Below are 22,159 nucleotides of genomic sequence, written 5' to 3'. Positions count from 1 at the left end.
TTTGCACCTCTGAGGGATAATCAGTAGGCATGCCTGTCCTCTTCCCTCTCCAGCACTCGGCCTGGCCTCTACCCTCCACTCTCCTCTTACCTCCTGAATTCTATTAGCTCATTCAACGGGGGAAAATGTGCAATTAAAACACTTTTCAGACACTGAACCCATATTTCAGTTAATTAAAAACATTTCGGTTTTAAGTCACGCTGCGCAAGTCCACTCCATCAATCCTTTTTCTCCAAGAAACCTTGTCAGACCAGTTGAGATTTTATTTCCCTTTAATGGCCCGATGCTGCCCACGCTGATGATTCAGGTCTCCACCTGTACATTAAGTCTTTAAGCCGCCGCTTTCTCTCAAAACTTCAAATACGACTCTGCTCTCTGTTCAACATTTTTTTTATTTTTTTTTTAGCGGCAGAGAAAATGAAAGGCCTTCAGTGGTGTGCCTGCTGCAAAACGCCTTTACAGTGTAAAGACAATACCGTCATTAAATAATACACTTCTGGTATAATAGTGTCTCCGCAGTGCAGACAGACATTTGAGGAGGAAAGGAGAACGGAGGGAGGAATAAGATGAGAGGAGAGCTTTATGGGATTTTGATATTAAAGTTTGCCACGCAGCCCGCAGCGATAAGGCACGTCTTACACTGTTTGAGAACGAGTTTGAGACCTTACACAAATCATTAAGACTCTCTCCCCTGTGATGTGCAATGGATTCAGTGTAAACTGTGTGCTTGACTCTGTTTGCACGCTCATGAGGGTGGGTGGGTGGGTGCTTACTGGAAACAGTTTTGATGGAATATGCATGACTGTGCCTCTGCAAACTTCTGTGCCGCTGCTTTTCCCTCCATGTGCAAATGCAACGTCGCAGAGCTGCAAAACTGTGTGTGTGTCTGTGTGTGTGTGTGTGTCACATTGCCCGCGCTGCCTGCAACTAATTAAAATGGAGTAAGTTAGTGTGAGGGAGCTGGTGATTTTGGCCAGCTGTTCTGTCTTCTTGGTGCTCTAATCCGCCGTAATGCCTCTCAGATCCTGCCTGTACTTCACTATGCAGACTATCAGATAGCAAGGGGGGAAGGAAGAACACGATAAAAAATAAGACGGAGGATTTCAAGAAGTTGTTACAAACATCTGGGAATAAATGTCCCGTTTTCAGCTAAGCCAGATTTGGAACTGGTGAACTATTCCCTGAATACAAACACTGACTTTGTTTCTGCAAGTCTGTTTGGTGCAACTTTGTGTGCTGTGTGTTGGAAATATATTTTATTGATAGAAATGTGAACGTTTGGAGTTTTTCTGTGGTGCTTTTACTAGTTTAACTTAAAAATGACCACGTTTTCAACTGTAATATGACATACTATTGTTTTTTTTCTATTAAATACGTTCATACGGTACAGTACAAGCAGCCGTGCTCCTCAGGTGTATACAAGACGGATTTCTTCTGTGCTGTCAGTGCAGAATGTGGTATTCAGGTTAAAAGAAAAAGCAAGTCTTAAAATAACAACTGCAACAGATCCCAAGCTAATTGTGTTGCACACTTTAATAACAACACACACTTACAGTTTTGTCCTCCAGCGTTGCTGATCCTGACAGCGGTCAGGTTGTAAAGCAGCCTCTGGAACTCAAAGGCAGACAACTGAGGTTTAAATCTCATCTCATTTTCATGGAGCCTGTGAAACGAAGAGAAGAGAAAAGAAACACATCATTTGCAGTGTGTTTGTGCGCTGCATTCAAATGCAAATAAACTCTGATTAAACAGTGAAAACATCACATTATGAAGGCATAAAAATCCAAACTGTAAATTTGCTTGTGTGCTGAATCCATGAACAATTGCTGCAGTGTTTTTTTTATTATTTTCTTTAAGCAGTTTTATTTCTCCCCACTGGTAATTAAGAAGATATGAAACGCTGTGCCACACATGTGCTTCACTTCCCCGTGGTAGACTATCCAGAGCATGACCAGCAGAGGGAGGAGAGAAAAAAAAAAATTAAATGTGCTGACTCCAACACATATTCAGGGTCTTGATCACTGAGCTCTGCCATCTGCTGAAGGATGTTCTGCGAGGCCGGGCTGTGCAGCTGACATCTGCCCGTTTTACTCCGGGCATCATGCGCTCTTTCCATCTTGGTGACAGGTGCCGAGTCAGCGCCAAAGCAGGTGATGCTATGTTACGAAAATATTGTGTGAACAGCAGAACAATTTACAAGGTAACACTCTCAAACCGTTAATGGGGTTCTCGTTATATATTTATTTCTAGTGAGCCAATAAATGGGTATTGATCCAAGTGGGTTTATGGGTTGCAACTAGGGATGTCACGATTATAGAGAAATAATCATGATTATCACGATCATTATATTAAAGAATTTTACAACAATATGAATGTGTAAAATCAAATATAGTCACATTATTAATTGTATAAACAAAATATTTTAAGTATCTATTAATATAGGACCAATTATTAAAGGGATAGTTCACCCTAGAATGATATTTCGCTCATTATCTACTCACCCTCATGTTGACTAAGGGCTGGAAGAACTTTCAGAGTCCACCGTCCCTTCTCTGAGTTACAGGGGGTCTTGACGTAGCAGTGCATTTCAATGCAACGGTTGTAAAGGGACACCAGAGCTCTTCGTAAAAAAACACACACAAAAAAACATCCAAATACCTCCATGCTGCTCGTATGTAATGTCCGTCTTGTGCTGAAGCCCCAAATTGCGTAATTGTCCCGAAAAAAAAAAAAAAAGTCCACATTCCAAGCATGTTTGTAGCATTAGCTCCGGAGTGTCTGTTGTCCGGTCTTCCGCTGCCAGCGCGCATGCGCAAGGTTCGCACTGACACCGACTCGAGTCTTAGTCGGTCTCAGTAGCAGTGCGAACCTTGCGCATGCGCGCTGGCAGCGGAAGACCGGACAACAACACTAGGAGCTAATGCTACAAACATGCTTGGAATGTGGACTTATTCAGGATGTTTTTTTGTGTGTGTTTTTTTACGAAGAGATCTGGTGTCCCTTTACAACCGTTGCATTGAAATGCACTGCTACGTCAAGACCCCCTGTAACTCAGAGAAGGGACGGTGGACTCTGAAAGTTCTTCCAGCCCTTAGTCAACATGAGGGTGAGTAGATAATGAGCGAAATATCATTCTAGGGTGAACTATCCCTTTAATTCCAGAAATGTTTGAAATATTCAAATGTTTGAATTTTTTTATTGTTTTTTTTTCTTACAAATGATGCGCTAACATTGAAATTGCTACCAGTTCAGTGCACACGCGGTTGTTGTGTAACTTTGATTTCGTTCCATATGCGTTGCGCTGATCTGCCGTCATGGTTATGACATTTCTGGAAAGTGACGATATTTAGGAACCTTTACGATTAAATAATTGTAGCGTTTCATACAGCGATTAATTGTGAAAACAAGTAATCGTGACATCCCTAGTTGTAACTATAAGAATGATGATGAGTGCCCTCTTCTTTGTCCAAAGTCAAACAGAAACTATGGGATATATGATTATAAGCTTCTATATCCTGTATACATGCATGATCCTTAGATGATGAACCCTTGACTTTTCCCTTAGCACCACTGTTTCAACCGCATTTAAAAAGGATACTGTATTTGAAAGTGGTTTCCAATTACCATATTTAAACCTTGCAATTAAAGGACACTCCAAGAATAAAGTATAAATCTTTAATATGTTTGACCATTATCAGCCAAAGTCGGGCTTTTACTATGCATGTGTTCATTGGCCTCTATCTTATTAGGTCAAATGTTCTCAGCATGACTCCGCCTCGTTTCCAGAATGTTTTATTTTGTGCACAGCTTGTGTTTTATATTCCCATTTACACTGTGTATACCGTATCAGTGCATATGTGAGTACACTGTATGTGTGAGTGTGTGCATTCCTGGCTTGCCACACAGACTCTCCATTGAAGCGATGGGTCCTTGTTCCCTGGCCTGACATGTAGGCACAGTAATAAAGAGAGGCAATTACAAACTGGGCCTCAAAGCCATGGTAATGGAGCTGGTCAGACAGCGATAAGCAGAGTGTGCATGAAAGTGAACAAACTCCCAGTCATGCTTTCCCTATGGAGCATCAGTGTCCCTTTTAATCAGCACCAAGCAGAGCGCGGAGAGCCACACTGTAATTAAGCCTGCTCCGCGGAGGATGAGTGGAGATCATCAGGAGAGAAAAGCCCACAAGAATACTGGACACACACATGCAAACACATACACATGCACATGCACTCACACACACACACACAAGTACCTTCTGAGGGAGAACAGAGATAAAGATACGAGGTGAGAGCAAGAGAGCAAGATATAAATGGTGTGTGAAAGACGGAGAAGGAGAAAAAAAGACAAGATAAGGCAGTAAGAGGGTAAGTAAGCATGTAAGTGATTGTAAAATTAAAAAAAAAAAAGAAAGAAGGTGAGTTACACAAATAAAACATGCACAGGGACCAGGGCTGAGCAATTAACCGCGGAAACGTATGAAAAGAGACATTTTGAACCTCTCACCGACGTATGTCTTGTTCATGTTGGTTAATTTGGTTCAGGGTTAATGCAACGCGTTCATGAACCCTCCCCCCCTTTAAAAAATTACAACCTCGTGCTCAGTCACGTGCCAACTGCTATTAGTCTGCGTTCACTCCAAGCAAAGTTGGACGACACAAGTGCAAACACCGAGCCTCAGGCAACGTCCACTCTGATCCGTTTTAAAATACATCATATTTGCTACAGTACGTGCACGCCGGCATCCACTCGACTCCGTCCGTTTTCCAGCTTCTAAAACTGAGATTTCTGGAAACGCTGGACATGTGTGAACCATCCATTCATAAGGTTATGTTGTTGTTGTACTCGAACGGGTTAGTTGTGACTGATCAGTAGGGAAGCTGGTGAAAATTTTTTATGCTATTTTACATATAACGATACATTTTGATGGTATTTTTAACTATCATTTCCATATTTGTGAAAAAAACAACAACATGACAGTTGACAAGTAGGGGAAGCACTGAGCACTCTGAATACAATGGAATTCATTTAGATCCATTTCTTTGCTGCAACACTGACACACTATAAAGTTTAGATGCTTTTTAAACCATTAAAATTGTTCAGAGCGATTTTTATTTCATTCATTTTAATTAATCTTTTCCATAATAATAGATTCATCTTTTATATCTTTTGTGTGTATTGTTTTTTTGTTCTTATCTGACAGCACTGGGGCTGGTTCTGGTTATTGTTACTAGTACATTGTAAATAAAATATATTTGTGATTATAAGTTAGTTAATAATTTAGTGTCATATTATTTTTTGTCAGTATTCTAGGGGGCCTCTCTTAATCATGGGTCCCTAGAATCCTTCTCCTTTTCCCCCCTTTTCGGCCCAGAATGCAACATGCATAGTGACCTGAGGTAATACCACCAATTTGTTTCATTACTTGGAACAAAATCACATTACAGAGGATGAAGACTGCATATCTCCCAAAAAGATAGAGAGACCAATGAACACAAAAGTAATTGTTTGTTAATCATCAATGGTTTTTCATCATCGTTGATTTTTATCAATCAAACACTAACTGGCGCGAAGCTGTGGCAGGCCCACAGCTGCTGCCTGAAACAACAAAACATTTCCTAATTAGCATGTCACTGTGATTTTCTACAAGTACAGTATATAATCCATAGATCTGAGATGCTGTTATTCATATATCTAAGAAAAATTTAAATCCCCAACATCTACAGTACTGTGTGGTTATCCTGGAGAGCGTACTATGGAGCTTTCGGTCCGGCACTGCAAGGGTTATTAGAAATCATAAATAAACCACAGGCTTCCTGCAAGCACATTGTAAACCCATGTGTCTTCTTGCATTACTCAGTCACCTATAGCAAGATTTTTTTTCTTTCTCATTTTTCATGGCAGCAAAGTCTGGTGTGTGTTCACTCAATTTGGCACACCATGATCAATGATCAAAGTCAGTGAACTTTGAAAGCCTGACAGGAATGAGCTCAGTGCCAGGTGGACCACACCAACACCAACACCACCACTAGTGCTGTGCTGAATGTGCTGCTTTTTTAAAGTCGCTTCCTTTTGGCCGTTTGAATGTCGAGCAGCTGATCGCCGGTGAATCACTGCACGACGGAGGTTTATCAGTCGATTGTAAAAAAAAAAAGCATGCGAAGGGCGACTTTTGGCATAAATATGCTTACAAGGCATGGCAGATGTACTCATGCAGCAACAAGGGAGGCAATAAAACGTCCCTGCCTACTGGTTCCCAGGGAACAGAGAGTGAACAGAGGGGGAGAGCATCAGAGAGTGGATGCCTCCTTATAAAAACCATTCACCTCCTCTCATCAATCCCCTCTGCTATGATGTATTTCTCCTTCATCTGATTCTGAAGTGATCTTCGCACCAGGTGGGAACACATCGGCATTTAACAGGCTGCCATATTTACCACCTATGAATGCAGATGCTGCCAGTCGAGAAATATGTGTGTGTGTTGCTGTTCATGTTTATTTATACTGTCAAATGCCTTTAATGAAACACTTATTCCATTTTTTCGAAACATGATTATTTTTGATGAATATGTTTCGCTTGATTGTTGCAAATCACACTGCCAGATGGCCACAGCTCGCTCCAATTCTTGACATGTCTGCATTTGTGAGTGTGTATGTGTGTGTGTGACGGAGGGAAGCAGAAAGAGACAGAGAGGCGAGTAAGAAGGACTGACACAAAGCACGGCACTGAGGTGCATCTGTGCATGTACCTGAGAAGTGTAATGAGATCTGGAGAGAACTTCTCCAGAGAGGAACATTTAATGACAGTCTCTGTCCGCACTCCGCACAAGCTCCAGTGCTTCTCAGTGAGGGAACCGCAGAGCACCTTCAGCCCGGGCTCCTGGTGCCGAGGGGAGACTCATTACTGGAGCACACACACCGGAGCGTGCAGTGGAAGGCTATGAGGGGGACGGAGAGACCCAAACTGTGTCCCAATTTCTGTCCCAGTCCCTGGGCTGGATCCACTGATGGAGCAGGTAAGATAGTGTCCTCTTCACTTGCACATATTACTCAACCATTACTCCTCCATTACATTACATTATGCATATTGTTATTCAAAAATTGTGTTTCTATTTTATTTCGTTCTCTTCTTGTTTCTATTTGCATTCTGTGTCATTTGCCTGCTGCTGTAACACAGAAATTCCCCAGTCTGGGATCAATAAAGTATCTTAATCTTAAAACTCAAAAACAGCCTCAAGCAATAGGCTGATGCACAGGAACCAGAACCAAGGCCTAATCACATTTCTCATTCATACTCCATCACTTACCCTCACCATTTAGCCCTTGCCACTCTTTAGCAAGTGGTAAAGGCAGAGATGTTCTCCCACAAATTGAGACACCGCGACTGTACTCTAATAGATCATTATGTGCGTCATGATGCCTTGATATCAGACAAGACGTGTTAATAAAGTTCACCCTCTTTACTGCAGTTTTTGACCTAAGTTAAAGTTCAAACATCATCTGCTGCATCAGACATGAAAATACATACAAATGCCAGACTGGTAGGGGTGTAACGGTACACAAAAGTCACGGTTCGGTACGTACCTCGGTTCAGGGGTCACGGTTCGGTACGGTTTCGGTACAACAGACACTAATTGAATGTAAAACTAAAATCTGTCTTGTGTTATAAAAGTTAAAAGAAAAAAGAATACAAAATAAAACAAGTGCATTAGGAGTGTTATAATGCCATTCATTAATTCTAGAGGGAAAAAAACGTGCACTTGACAACTGGCAACTATTATTCGAATTATTAAATTATTATTATTATTAAAAAAATATTATTAAAAAAACAAAACAATAAACTGACATCAATGTTGGTTTACACAGTTAAATTAGACTAGCAGTTACTTTGGTGATGTTTCTGGTCCTGCCTGTGTTCATAAAACATATTAGGCAGCTACACGGACATCCCCCAAAAAACTGAAGACTAGGTGCTGGACCACCAAGAAAGACACAGGTAAGGAAAAAAGGAGACCACACACTAGTTAAAAGCTCCCGTGACAGTTTAATGTCACTCACACGTTTCGGGCGTCAGCCCTTCATCAGACAAAATGTGTCTGATTATAGTGTGCGGTCTCCTTTTCTCCTCACCTGTCTGTGTTCATGTCAAGAGGCTTAAAAGCTGCGGGATAAGTTGTTGCACACAACTTGTCTTTTTCCTTGCACCAGTGATTGACATATCGGGTTGAACATGCGCTACGTGTTTGATGCGTTTCTAGCGACTCACCACGCATCCGTGAAACATTGCCGACGGACTTTGTCCGGTGGACCAGTCGCGAGCATGGATGTATTATGGTCGCGAGCCGCCGCCGCCGCCGCCGTTTGTTTCATTGAGAAGCCACAGTGACATGAATGAAGCAGACAGCTCTCCTCCTCTAACTTCACTCTCTCATCACTTCTCTTCTTCGTCTGCTATGACGGCTGCAGGCAGCTTCGAGGCTCATTACCGCCACCTGGATTCGAGTGAGGACTCGACTTTTTTTTTTTTTTTTTTTTAATATTCATTCAGACGTATTCGTCGTGTGACTGTGTGCACCGAACCGTGACCCCCGTACCGTGACGGCACGGGACGAATACATATACCGTTACACCCCTACAGACTGGTGTGCAAATCAGCTAAACAATGTACCGCAACATTAGCGAATGTAACAAACACCAGACTAGAATTTTGAAAACCTTTCTATGAAGACCTGTGTCATAATATATGGACACAAGATTGTGTCCTTATTTTAAATTCCTTATTTACGTATGTTTCTTATTATCTTTCTTTGGTTGCTTGTGCAGCCATCTTGCTGGTGTCTTCGAGGAAATCTGTCATACTCCTTCCTTTGCAGTGTGGTCATAAAAAATCTTCATTTAAAAGACTGTGTTACCCTCTTCTCTTCAGCCGTTCCCCTTCATCCAATACCCATACCCCTGACATGAACACACAACACTACGGGCTCCACTTGAGGGGTAGAAATATCTATCATCAATGAAGGCGGCATCCAAGGTGTTCATTCCATTGGTAAACTTTGATATGTTTTATTATCAGTATGAATTATGATTTTCCACTTCGACACATGATGGACAACTATCAGATAATCTTCCAAGCGAATAAATTCACATTATGGAGTCTGTGCTTGGTTACAACTACTTCTACCGCGGAGATGCTTTTCCCCCGTTACAGCTTAAGAGACTGATGACGATAACTGATGACGACTAATGTGATACATCTTGACTCGGTTTAAGTGGATCGCTGCAGCCAAGTATGTTATAGGATGCTCAGTGCTGCAGATGGTGTCTTCTGAGTTGAAACTACATTTATTTTCTGCCACACTTTGAGAAGCTTTTCAAACTGTCACTGACAGCCCAGTATGGACACCTGGGAAGCTTCCAAATAATTGGACCTACAAATACACCTTTCTAGATAAAGCCTGACAGAGCTCTTATCGTTTGACCCGTACGTCTGTGCAGCACAGGCTGAGAGACACATCAGTGAGGACAGGGTTTGACCCTATGGTACCAAACCTGGCAACCTCGCAGTGAAGACAAGACTTTAGGATGCTGTGCCCAGCTGTTGTACATGAAGAAGCAAATCGGTAAGTGAGTTTAGTTTATTTGTACAGCACCATTGACTGATAACAGATTATAGTGCTTTATATAAATAAAAAAAAGTAAAAATCCCAAATAAAGACAGGGGAATAGGTATGTATGAAGCAATAAATTGAAGTGGAGGAGCTATTCAGACAGGCTAACCAAAAGCTTGTGTGAATAAAAAGCTTTCCAGCTGCTTCATGAACATTTCATAGCGAGTCTGGAGATTGCAAACAATACTGAGAAGAGTGTTCCTAGAGTAGAGCTGGAAAAACTTGATAACCTTTATACTTTATAATGGGTTTGAGGGACGTCTGTTCAAAAGAATAAGAGCCTGATTGGTCATGTAAGAAAGAAGGTCAGTAATTGACCATGCAGAGCTCCTGTAATTTAAAAATGGATGTGGAGATGAATTGGAGGCCAATCGATAGAGGATAAGATTGCAGTGATGTGATCTCTTATTATTTCTAGTGAAAAGACCAGCAGCTGCAATTTTGACAGTTTGTAGATGGTTCAAATGAGTTTGGTTCAAACAGGTTAAAGAGAAAAAATATCCTACATGATTAAATATCTTCATCTCAGCCTTGGTTACCACATGTCTTAATTTAGCGATGCTCCTCAAGGTTGACAATGGTTATCAAAACGGAGACAGTGAAATTTCATTACGTCCATTACACTGAGAACAAACACTTGATGGTGCAACACACTGCTTGAATTATAAGAGCCTCTGACTTATTTGCATTTAACTTGAAGGCAGTTGTCAAGACACCCAAATGTCAATGGCATCCAAATATTCATTTTTAAAAAGGACAAATGGTTTATCTCAATATCACCAAACCTTGCCTAAAACACAAACAGTCTGAATGAAAGCAATCCATTGTGTGTCTGTCGGCCCTGCCTGGTGTTCATTTTTGTGTGGTGATCAAAAATACAAACCACAAAAGGATACAGAGGAATATAGAGAAAGGATTTGCTTAAATGTAGGATCTGAGTGATACATACTTATACATTAATGTAGAGACAGATTTTGTCCATCGCACCTCAACGCTCCGTCAGTACCGCTCTCACTCTCTCTTCCATCACCTGATGCTTCAGTTCAAGTAGGAATCTCTCCTTTTATCCAGCACACAAAAACCAATTTCAACAGGACTGACCTGTCCTTTGTCAAATTCTGTTTTCTGCCGCCGCAGACAAAAGCTGGGGTATATTGACTCCTGCCCAAACTCCCCAACAATCGTAGTATTATTCTAGACAACCGGCTGCTCTGTGGAGCCTTCGCTGCAATCACACCCTGACCCTGCAGGCTTCCTCTTCACCACATTCATCAAGTCAGACCTTTTCCTCACTCAGGAGTCTCACTCGCTCACTGCTCATGCTTTAATCATCCCCCATCTGAATTAGTTTGCTGCAACCTGCAACTTCCACACAAGCAACAAGAACACCTTGTCTACAACTTCTACAACAACAAAACTTAACATACAGTACCGCTGCTTTTATAGAAACCTTTCAGCGGTGGGCCGGGCCTGTTGATATTCAGCAATGATCCCAGAAGTATGTGGAGGCTCTACAGAGCTGTTTTGGACTAATGGACTGGAACAGCACACAATGGAGAGGACAATGCAAAGGCTTCCCCGCTGGATAACATGTCAATGTCCATGTGGATTCTTAAATTACATTAAACAGTTTGCTGTTTTCTTCCATTCACTTTAAACAAACCCTGGAAAACAAAGAAATTAAATCCCTTTTTAGGGAAGAAGCAGAATAAGAAAAGGGGCTTCCAGCGCTGGCTACAGGGAAGAAGTTGGTCTGCGGGTGCTGAAGGAGGAGAATTAAAGATAGAAACACACCAGCAGAGCTGAAGACAAATTGCAACAAAACAGTATGAAGGAGGTGCTGAGTGGGATGAGAAGGATTACTGGCTACAAGACGCCAGGCCAAGTGGAGGAAGAGAACAAAAATAGAGTGAGTGTTTTTTGTTGTTGTTGTTGTTGTTGCTGCTGCTGCTTCCAGGTTCAACGTGGAGACCAGGCCAACTGCACCCACTCCCCCCCGGGTCTGACAGCCCCTAATGAGACCTCTCCACAACAATGTGCCTGATTACATGACCGCTTCCCCACAAAACTGTCACATCAGGGTGCAACCGTCGCTCCCACCTCTGGATTGACCACTTTACCGTGAAGCATGAGAAGCAAAGTGGAGCCAGGAGAACCACTCACTGGAGGTCTAATGAGAGATGAAAGATCTGGTAGACGCTTTCCAGCTGAGGGGAGCGCTGGTTGCACAATCGTACATTTGGCTGAGGCTCAATATCAACTGAACTGACCTGAGAACATAAAATGGTAAATAAACTGAAGGAAGCAAATAAATGTTCTTGCACAATCTGCTTTTTTTGGGTTTGAACGACCAGAAGGGAAGGGCTGATTTTATCAAAAAGCGTGGCGCAATGGCTCAGTTTATGGAAGTCTGTGAAACGCTTATTGGTCAATGTGATTTTTTTTTTTCACTTCTTATCTTGACTCCAGTCTAAGTGATGAAGGACAAAACCCACAGTCCTTGTTATGAGAAAAAATGTGTTTTAAAGTTGAGCCAAAGTCAAAAGCAACGCCTTCAGCAGTCTGAGTCAGTCAAACATATTGGTAACACTTTATTTGACGCCTATCTCTATAACGCATTATAACCGTACTTATGAGTTATAATGCAGTTATAGCACTCTCTACATATAATGTGTTATGCCTATTGATATAAAGCCTTATAATAATTTATGAGTGTTTATAAAGCTAGTTATACACACTTATAAGCCAATTATTATAACTATATTTATAATGCATTATCGATGTAGGCATTGTCAGCGAGTTATTAACAATTACAACGACCTTATAAGTCATGATAAAATGCTTTATAGTGTGTTATGATTATTGTTATAAAGCATTATGATCATTTATGAGTGTTTATAACTACAGTTAGACAGTGCTATAACTGAATTATAACTCATTATAAGTATGGTTATAATGCGTTATAGAGATAGGTGTCAAAGTGTTACCGACATATTTATCAAATTAATAATGCTGAGTTTTTATGACAAATAATGAGGCCTGTCCCAGATACATGCAGGGATCTCTTCATAAGAAGAGGGGGAATTGTAAACCTCTCCTTTAACTGAACTGTATCCATGCAGCTATAGGTTAAAAACACAAAAAATGTCTCAACATGGACTAGAAACATGTAAAATTACAGATATGATGCAGTAGAAACACTGTCGGTTGGCACAAGAATAAACCAGTTCTTTGACTCTCAGCTCCTTAATACTGGTGCTCATCAACTGTCTACAACATTAACAAATCATATCGAACGACACGTGCACAAGTTAATAAAATCAACAGTCGACACCAAGAAACAAACAGCAGACAGCCAGCTACACGTAATGTAAACACCACCGGCTCTGTGTGACAGGAACTGTGTCGCAGCTTGAAGTTGATTGTTATCTTTATCACAATATCCAGCCTCTGATTGCAGCAGCATTCACAGAGGTGCACTTGTCCTCAAATTATAATAAACATCATACTGCACCTATACCGGCGAGGTCTAAAATAATAATGAGAAGACTCACTGGGCCTCGCCACATGAGGCACCGGTAAAACAAATAAAAAATATGCATGGAAAGCAAATTGCTCTGCAGGTTTATATTTATATGTGTGTACGTTTCTGTGCATATGACACTGGAGGTGTATGAATATGAGTTGATTATTAAAAGTACACAAGTGCATAGAGTACAGTTAGGTGTGCATAATACTCACATGTGTAAAAGCTCATTTAAAACTGCAGCTGTTAACAGCAAAGTGCTGCGGCTGGTCAAAGATACTTTGACTCGTGGAGTCAGAGATAAAAAAAACTAAATATTTAGTTCAAACTTAACTTTGCCATTAAGTCAGAAAATCGCCGAGCTGAATCCTGGCATGTGGGCTGCAGCTGCTGCCCCTGCCATACTGTATGCATGCAGAGTACGTTTCTGCAGAGCTCTGGTCACCCTTAAAAGCAAACTCACCACTCTCTCTCTCTCACACACACACACACACACTGTAACTCCCCCTTAGGAATACCATCACAAACAATACCTTCTCACCATCTAACTATGAGAACAGACCTGTGATTTCACACTAAACTCTACACACAGTACATGTGTGCCTTTACACGTTTGATGCCTATTACGGGTGTGATCCAGAACTACTATCTGTATCTGGTAGTAATAGTAGCCTTGCCATTTCTATTCCCCATATGTACGTTCAGAAGTTTAGCTGCCAGAAAAGAAATAGAGAATACTGTTTTATGTTCCTAAAATAATAATATAATAAAGCATTATCTGCATTTTGAAAAAACAAGTCTACATTTTGTCTGAATAAAAACTGGTTCAACCTTCCATCTTCAATGTTTCAATAAAGTTTCATTTGATCTGCTAACTGTGTCTCCAATATGAAACCGTGGTATTGGCATATTTGGCTGAATAGAGACCACTCCCCTCAGTCCACAGACCCACCTTGCACTCCATTTAGCGCTCGGCATGTCGTCGCTATGATCCATTTAAGCGCTTCTTTCCCTGGCTACGACATGGTCAACACACCCCCTCGTCCTCCTCCTCCTCCTCCCCCTCCTCCCTTCCTCTGCCTCCTGCGGCCTGACAGTGGAGTGACCGCCCCACTTCAGTAAAAATATCGCACAGCTTCGGCAGCTTTATCTGCTGAAGAAGTAGGCTTTTTCTATTTTTGAAGATCACATGGGAATATGTCCTTCCTTACTTACCGTTTATCATCCATTCATTCGTTCCTTCACCTATACTGCTTATCTTTAGGAGTCATGGAGCGCTGGTTGTTGAGTCCTTGCCAACAATGAGGACCCACCTGTTCAGAGTCACAGCCGTTAATTAATCTTACCTGCATGTCTTTGTTTTTGGGAGAAAACCCATGCAGGAACCGCATAGGGAAAGGCCTGAGCTGGCTGCCAGGTTTAAACCTGCGAGACAACACTGCTTACCACTGCACCAGCACCGTTTCATGATCATCAATTTAAGCCCCCACAAGGAAATGTGTCAGCTGTGTGCAAATTTGCCTGTTGCTTCGCTTTAGGATCATTTCCTTGTGGTTTCGCTGACTTTTCCCACTGCCGCGCACATTTTCACATCACTCCGGGTTGAGACCATCTGCTAAATGCGTAATATGTAAAAAAAAATGGAAATGTAATGCCGCTGCCCCTGTACCTGCCACATCTACATGACAGCCAGCGCATGGGGGAGCTGGCTCATCACCGCACTCACAGCCCGACATTCTTCTGGGACCATGACAGCACAGTCACAGTCAATGTGGGTGAGGTGTAATCAGTACATGGGTGTCCTGGATAGTCTGTACTCTGCAGACTCTATATATATTGTAACAAGGACGAGTCAGAGGCAGGCAGCGGGGAGATTCATAAGCGCAGCGGGAAAACAAACATTCCCAACATCCTTTTTCTTATGCACACACATTCGGATAGAAGCTTTGGTATTTTCCACAGAGACACAAGTTAAACAAGCAGAAAAACAACAACAGCTACACAAAACACACACGGCTGCATCCTTCCTACCTGACAATGAAGGAGTGCCGCGGAGCGAGGCCGGGGTCACGGTCAAGCACCGGTTGCGGCGAGAGGTCGGCAGCCAGGGTGACTCCAGAGCCTTGGAGGAGCAGGGTGACGCGGTCGGGGAGCAGCTCGGGGGTCTCCGAGGTGAAGGTGATGGAGAGGAGCTGGCCGTAGCTGTGGGATCGGTGACCCAGGAATTTCTCTAATGGAGGAGGAGAAAAAGAGGAGTCAGCCTTATTATTAAAGTCTCAGCCAACTCTCTGCAATCCGAGGAGTGTACACACACACACAGACATGGAGCTGTATGTAGGCATGTGTGTGTGTGGTAGTGGCGGTGGTGGTGGGAGATGAATTTATTTTGTGCACATTTAGATATATTCTCCCTGCTCTTTCCTCTTTCTATCTGCATTTGCGAGGGCATAGGGCTCAGGCTTTTTGAGCCCACACAGAGCACGGCAGGAGTCTGTGCGTAATTACCTCCCCCTCTCATCTCTAGCTCATTACAGCACATTAACAGGACTTCAAAGATCTTACCCCCCCCTCTCCCCATCTCCCCTAACCCCTTAAAAACTGTCTGAAAGGAGAAGAAACACACACTTACTTCTGATATTAAAAAAAAAACAGACAGGAGCTTCACCCACTCTCAGTATGGGAATATGAAAAATGTAAACAATGCTATTACAGAAAGCATCAGTTGTTATGATCTCGAAATGAACAAATCATAACAATTTCTATAAAAAACAACCAACCACACCGCCATTCTCTGCCAGCTCTGGGTGAGTGAGTGGGCAAAACTGACAGGTTGCATGCTTGGTTGCCACCTTGTTTTTGAGCGTAATCGTGTGTGAAGTACATCCTGAGCTCTTCTGGGGGTTGGGAGGGCTAAGGACTTGAGTGGGTGATTTTGCTTGTGAGGGGCCTCTGGCGTCATTCAGAGCAGTTCGACTGTCTGAGCGTCTAATATCTCGCTCAGCCGACAGCACCCCCCCCCATTATCATCTACGCTGCATCCCTCCGTGTCTCTACAGCCCACTCTCACTGTGACATCTGCAGCCAAATCAATCAATGGCTTTATTTGACCTGCAACACTTTGCTAAAGACCAAACTTTTATGAAACTCTGCATCAACGGTTTGTTCGCTGCTGTTGTTAATGTGCTAAATGATGTGTAAAACTAATAACTTGTTTCTTTTTTTTTGGGTAAAAAGCATTACATCTGAAGAAGTCTAACCTGTTTCATAATTTCATGGTCTGATACATAACAGTATTTATTTATCTTTCAGCTCCTTTTTCCAGCAGGAGTGACTCTTGCTTAATGTTTGGCACCAGTGTAGAGCAGTTAAAGGTCTCGCGTTTTACACTTCTCTGTGCTTTATTTAAAGTGTTAGGTGATAAATGTGTGGTAATAAAAACCAAAAACCATCTTAGTACAGTTTTATATCTCTTCTCTCGGCTTCTCTCTGGAGCTCTAGTAACAACAGGTCTGTGGGCCAATCAGAGGAGAGAAGGTTGTTAGCCTCTCTTCTGATTGGCCAACTGTTTTCTGAGTGGTTTAATTAAGTCCTAGCAGATCTCAATTGTATATTCTGAGCAACTAAATCCTACAAGACTGGAAGGGTGAGTACAGGTGGGCGGGGCTTAGGGGATAGCTTCGTTGTGACATCACAAAGTTACAGAGGCGTTGGTTAAAAACTCAGTTTCTGAATATGTGTGCATTTATCTGTATATTGTGATGTTGACACTTCCATGGTATTAATATTGAACCTAAACCTGGTTTATAACGTATCTTTTTTCATACAATGAGACGTTTACTTTATATCTTTTTTTTTAAATATTAATATCTCTTTCTGTCTAACAAGCTGCCAGCTTTAACCAAACTCGGAAGTTGAGCAGTTCTACGCCATGAAACACTCTGCGTCTGTCACATTTCTTTTCTAAACCATTTCATTTCTATTGCGAGGATATACTGTATGAAGACAGAGTTCTTTATGTTCATCATTCAGCGCCGGGATCAGTATTTGTAGAAATGAAAAGCAGGCGGTGATGAAAGAGGAAAGGCTTCAATTACATGACAGATCAATAGCACTTTCTGTTCTTTCTCCAATAAGCTATTATTCATGTTAATGTGACTTCAGAATCAATAGAAATAGATAATTACAGCCAATCAGGAGCAAGGGGAGCGGCTTGCCAGTCACCAATCATCGCCAGTGAAAGACAAAACACTTTCTCAAGTGAAATGAGCTGTCACAGATCTCAGTCTAGTTTCTCAATCAATATATATTGATGACAGGGAATAAAAAAATATATAAATAAATAGATCACCCACTCTGGAAGAGAAGAGGCTTAGATTAAATCCGTCACCACTTAGACAGGAATGCTTTCAATGAGCCCCTCTCACATCTAAACATCTTCACCAGTGGAAAAACAAAACTGCTATGTAAAGGCTGTGGGTTCTAAATGAAAAGCCCGATCAATACGCACTCCTCCGTTTGACAAGCTGCAGTTCATACTACCAGGGAAAATTTAGGCCCATTGTAAATAGGATGCATTGACTGGAGCTAAACAAAGCCTGAATTTTATGACAGATTTAACAAAAACTAAAAAAACATTTTTCTTACTTCATGTAACATGCTGTTTGTGGTTTTTGTTCTAAGTTGTCAGCTCAAACACTGTGGTCAACATTACTGCTACCAGAGTTTGCAGGTTGTCCACACAGTGTATGAATTATAAGCACTTTTATTCATTTGGAAGACAGAGAGAGATGAGTAACATTACTCAAACTTGCACCACAAAAACAAAAAAATAGGTGAAACAATAAGTGGGAGAGAGCAAGTGAAAGACAAGTAGATAAATAGGAGCATAAAAACCTCAAGGTTTTATTTATTAAATATAGACAAAGTTGGATTTAAAAGAAAGACATTAAGCTTCATATCTACTCTGCCACTTTTATTATTTAACTAAGTGAATTCTTTATTGATGCATTCAGTTATATTTTTGACTTTGTGCAAAATAACTTAAGACATCATCTCTGTGCCCTCGTCTCTGAGTCGCTGTTGATAAAATCTGGCCTCTGCACTCAGTCACTCAGACACGCACACACACACACACACAAGCTACTTAAGCTGCACTCAACAGAACAGCATCTGCCAGCAGATGATCATTGTAGCATTAAGTTTATAAATGAAAACAGTCTGAGCAGAGCCACTATTTTTTTTGGGGGGAGCAGAGAAGAGGCAATTACGTATATTTGGGGAGTGACGCACTGTAATAATGAATAATGCAAGAAACTCGTGTTCACGGAAAATAAGAGTCAACAGATATTACTTTTGAAATGATTAATAGGAAATATATACTGTGTATTCCTTGCATAACGGTGGGTAATGAGCCCAGTAATACTATTGTGTGACTAAGCTAATATTCTCTCCTAAACTGCTCCCTTATGGTTGCGACTGGTTATGTTTCAGGTGAAGCCTCCCTGCCGGGCTCTGTTACGCGTCAGTGTGGTTTCCGGGATGTTCTTTCTTTCTGTCTGTGAGGACAGAAGCACCAAAGCAATAATTACTCACAACCCTAATAGACCATCCAAGAACGGGGCCCACTGGCAGGCCCCCCTCGCTAAAGCAATGAATCACTATAAGAAACAATGAAAGGATTATTCATGTGTAAGTCTGATCTGCTGTCCGTGCATTGCTATGGATTTATATTCATTATTTTAATTCATGTGACAAATAAGAAAGAGAATTTCTTTTAAAAAAAAAGTTTAGCAATCTCTAAATATACCACAGTGTGCAAGCTGGGTGAGGATGTACTGTACCTCCTCCACACAAAACACTGAGATTCACACTGTTTTGAGTTAGTTCACTTCAGTGTCATCAGTTTAGATTAGCATGCAGTCAGGAAGCAGGAAAACAGTGTTAGCCTGGCTCTATCAAAGGGTGGGAACCTGCCAACAAGCACCTCCTAGGGTCATATCCTATGTGTTAAACCAGAAGAAAAAATAAATTGTTAGAGACAGGGGTACTCAGTGTGCCTAACATAGTCACACCGGTATGTATAAACTTGCCGTCTTTGCTCTTTGGGTTTTTTTGCACAGATTAAAATAACAGAATATGATATTTTTATGAGGCTTTAGAGGCGGAGGTAGGTGGTTACTGTGGTTACTCTAAAGATGTTTAGGCAAAATACAAAGCATCCTCTGCTTTGAGCTTCTCCAGTTGTTGTTTGCTGTCGGCTTATTATTGCACAGTGAAGATCTTTGGGTTTGCGACTGCTGTTTGGACTAAACCTAACTCCTTTAAAATGACAGCTTGGGCTCTTAAAAGTGAAAAAATATCAACAATCTAATTGGTGATAAATTCAAATGCTGCAGTCCAGGGTTAGTCCAAATAAAAGATGCATTTACTTGAATAAACATATGGAGGAATAGAAGAGAAATGATCCAATGCATCAGTCTGTGCTGCTCTATTTCCCTTCTCTTTCTATGATCGGTCTGAAGTCCACTGAGTGCACTGCTGTTGACTCCCACCCAATAACACAGAGAGCTGCCATCCCGACAAGTGATAGATGCCTGTATAACTTTTGGGGAGCGGTGGAGGAGTTCACGATCAATCCGGGGTTTAGATTTTGCTCAAACCAAATTAAATAAACTCCATTTCAATTAAATCGCAGCCGCCTCACACAAACTCAAAGTCCCACTGAGGCTCTAACATCGACCACCGTGCAGACAGTCTGAGGGCAAAGACTGGACAGACAAACTTTAAACTTTTTTAACAGGTCCAATACTGTCAGGACACTGAACACTGCACCGCCTGCAGTCACACAGGCATACGTGACCCGAAATCTCATTATACTTCATGAAGTTTCATTCATATTCAAGGGCAATGCCGGAGCAATATACAGGACATATACACACATGCATATGCAGAGCGCCTACGAAACTGTAGGTAACGGAGGAGGGAGGGTGGAGTGCAGAGCAGAGTGAACTAGGAATGGAGTGGGAGCAGAGATCAGCTCTGAGGACTGGTCTCGGCTCTGAGGGTCCTCGTCCAACCCACACAAAAGAGGTTTGGCCCAAATGCAAATGAGGGAGTCATACTGTTCTTTTAATAGAGGGTGTGTGTGTGTGTAGACCTCAAAGTGCTTTGTTGGCGTGGGCGCGCTGCCACAGGTGCAAGTCAAAAGTTCAGTCATAACTAAAGCTTATGAGGAGAGGTTTCATAAAGTTGTTATGTCTGTGATTGTTTTAACTTGTCTTGACAATTAAAACACAGTTACGCAGGAATTTGACATTCATGTAATTAAGGGGGGTGTAAATAACTTTTCTCTGCCAAAAACTGTGGTGTCTCGTCAGGAGCGAGTGGCAGTGATTATCACCTGAGCAGCGCTTTGTTTGGGAAGTGATGAGACGAACTGTGGAAAGCTCTCTTGATGACTAACTTCAGTAGAAGAATAGACAAGAGTTAAAGGGACTGTGAGGAGTTTCAGAGAGTAAAGTGTTTTCACACTACATTTCCTGTGAGCCTCCGCGCGCACAGTGAAATTCTTGCAAGACGCACAAAAGCGAAAATATTTGCCAAGAATGTTTTCATTAATCAGGTTCGAAGACGATCAGATACCGTCGTAGTTCCGACCATAAACAGTGATTCGGCGGCCGGGAAACTGAAACTAGGAAATGCTGGGCGTCAACCACTAAATAATATCAAAATAACTATAAAGACCAAGATATATTTATCGAAAATGGACCCATTAACAAGTGTGGGTAACAGATTCATCCACATTAATATGAGACTCTTTTACAACCAAAAGCAAACTCCTCTGGGTCTCTTTAACACTGAAGTTGCTTCCCACTGCTGGAGAGAGGAATGAAGTTTGATGCTGAACTTGCAACTTCTCTTCAAGATAATGTTAATGCTAAGGTAGGCTATGTAGCAATATGAAGAGACCTCAAAATATAACCTGATAAACCATTGCACACCTGAGTTTGTGTCGACTAAAGCATATCAAACTCTTTCCTCTTCCACTCTGAGCCAGCTGACTTCACCCCAGATTATTTTCCCCGGCGCTCCATATTCCAGGTTTTTATTCTCTCCCTTCCTCCAGCTCTGATCCTAACCCACTCAATTTTCTCATTTCCCTTTGGTGCGTCTCCTTTCTGTTTTGCTGAATCCTTCCAGTTGACAAGGCCTCCAGACTGGATTACATGCAGGCCTGCATGCAGGTAGCACTCAGGTTGTGTGAAGCAGCAATTGCCGCTTGAATCGGAGTGACAGGTAGCCGGGAGCTGCTCTCGTGGATCTTTGCTCTGCCTTCCCTCCTCTGCTCTCCAGCTGAACACAAGAGCAGCCATATGCTGCTGTCTTGCCTTCTACTAGAGGGTTATTTCATTAAAATTCTGTCTTTTTTCCCTTCTTCTTCTTCTTCTCCTGCTTTTTCCTCTTTTTTTTTAATTCTTTCAGTCTCCCTGCTGCTCCGGGCTTAGCAGGTTGGCCTGTGCAGCACATACGGAAAAGGATCAACATTCCCAGCTCCCCAACAGATGGCTCTAAGGATTCATGTTCGATGAAGTCCCCTTCAGCGTGAAGCGCCGGCTCAGCCAAGAGCGCTGCGGTTACTGTCCAGCAGATTCAAGTGGTGACCACGGTCGTTGGAGGCAGGTCAAAGCAACTGTTTAGGGAGGTACTTCATGTTTGTCTATGATAGTTCCTGGCAGCTGCGCTCAAGTGTTCAGGCTGTCGAGTCACCGCGGGGACTCGAACTCCGCCTGTGTCAACCGTCAAGCAGATGTCCAGGATCAGGAGTGTTCCCAGGAGCATGCACATAAACATTGGCGTTCGCATTCGCACGAACCTACCTACATAGATTTATCACTTGACACACTGGTGGTGAAGGGAAGACACAGGAAGAAGAGGGAGCAACTCCGACTTGCCTGACTGACGTAGGC

At 42.1% G+C, this 22,159-nt stretch overlaps 1 protein-coding gene across 2 annotated transcripts in view; it reads right to left on the bottom strand.

Moving 5' to 3' along the window:
• lamc3 (laminin, gamma 3) overlaps positions 1 to 22,159 on the bottom strand; it is a 121,925-nt gene that overhangs the window by 35,655 nt on the left and 64,111 nt on the right. For both annotated transcript variants that reach the window (XM_085793065.1, XM_085793066.1), the window contains 2 exons: positions 15,225 to 15,423; positions 1,554 to 1,663 (listed from right to left, as the gene is read on the bottom strand). In XM_085793065.1, coding sequence (XP_085649191.1) covers positions 1,554 to 1,663; positions 15,225 to 15,423 — 309 coding nt within the window. The remainder of the gene's footprint in view (positions 1 to 1,553; positions 1,664 to 15,224; positions 15,424 to 22,159) is intronic.

Source organism: Trachurus japonicus, chromosome 12, assembly GCF_045865225.1.
Source record: "Trachurus japonicus isolate A0001 chromosome 12, Traja_1.0".
NCBI classification, from domain to species: domain Eukaryota; kingdom Metazoa; phylum Chordata; class Actinopteri; order Carangiformes; family Carangidae; genus Trachurus; species Trachurus japonicus.
This window is presented reverse-complemented; position numbering and strand designations above follow the sequence as displayed.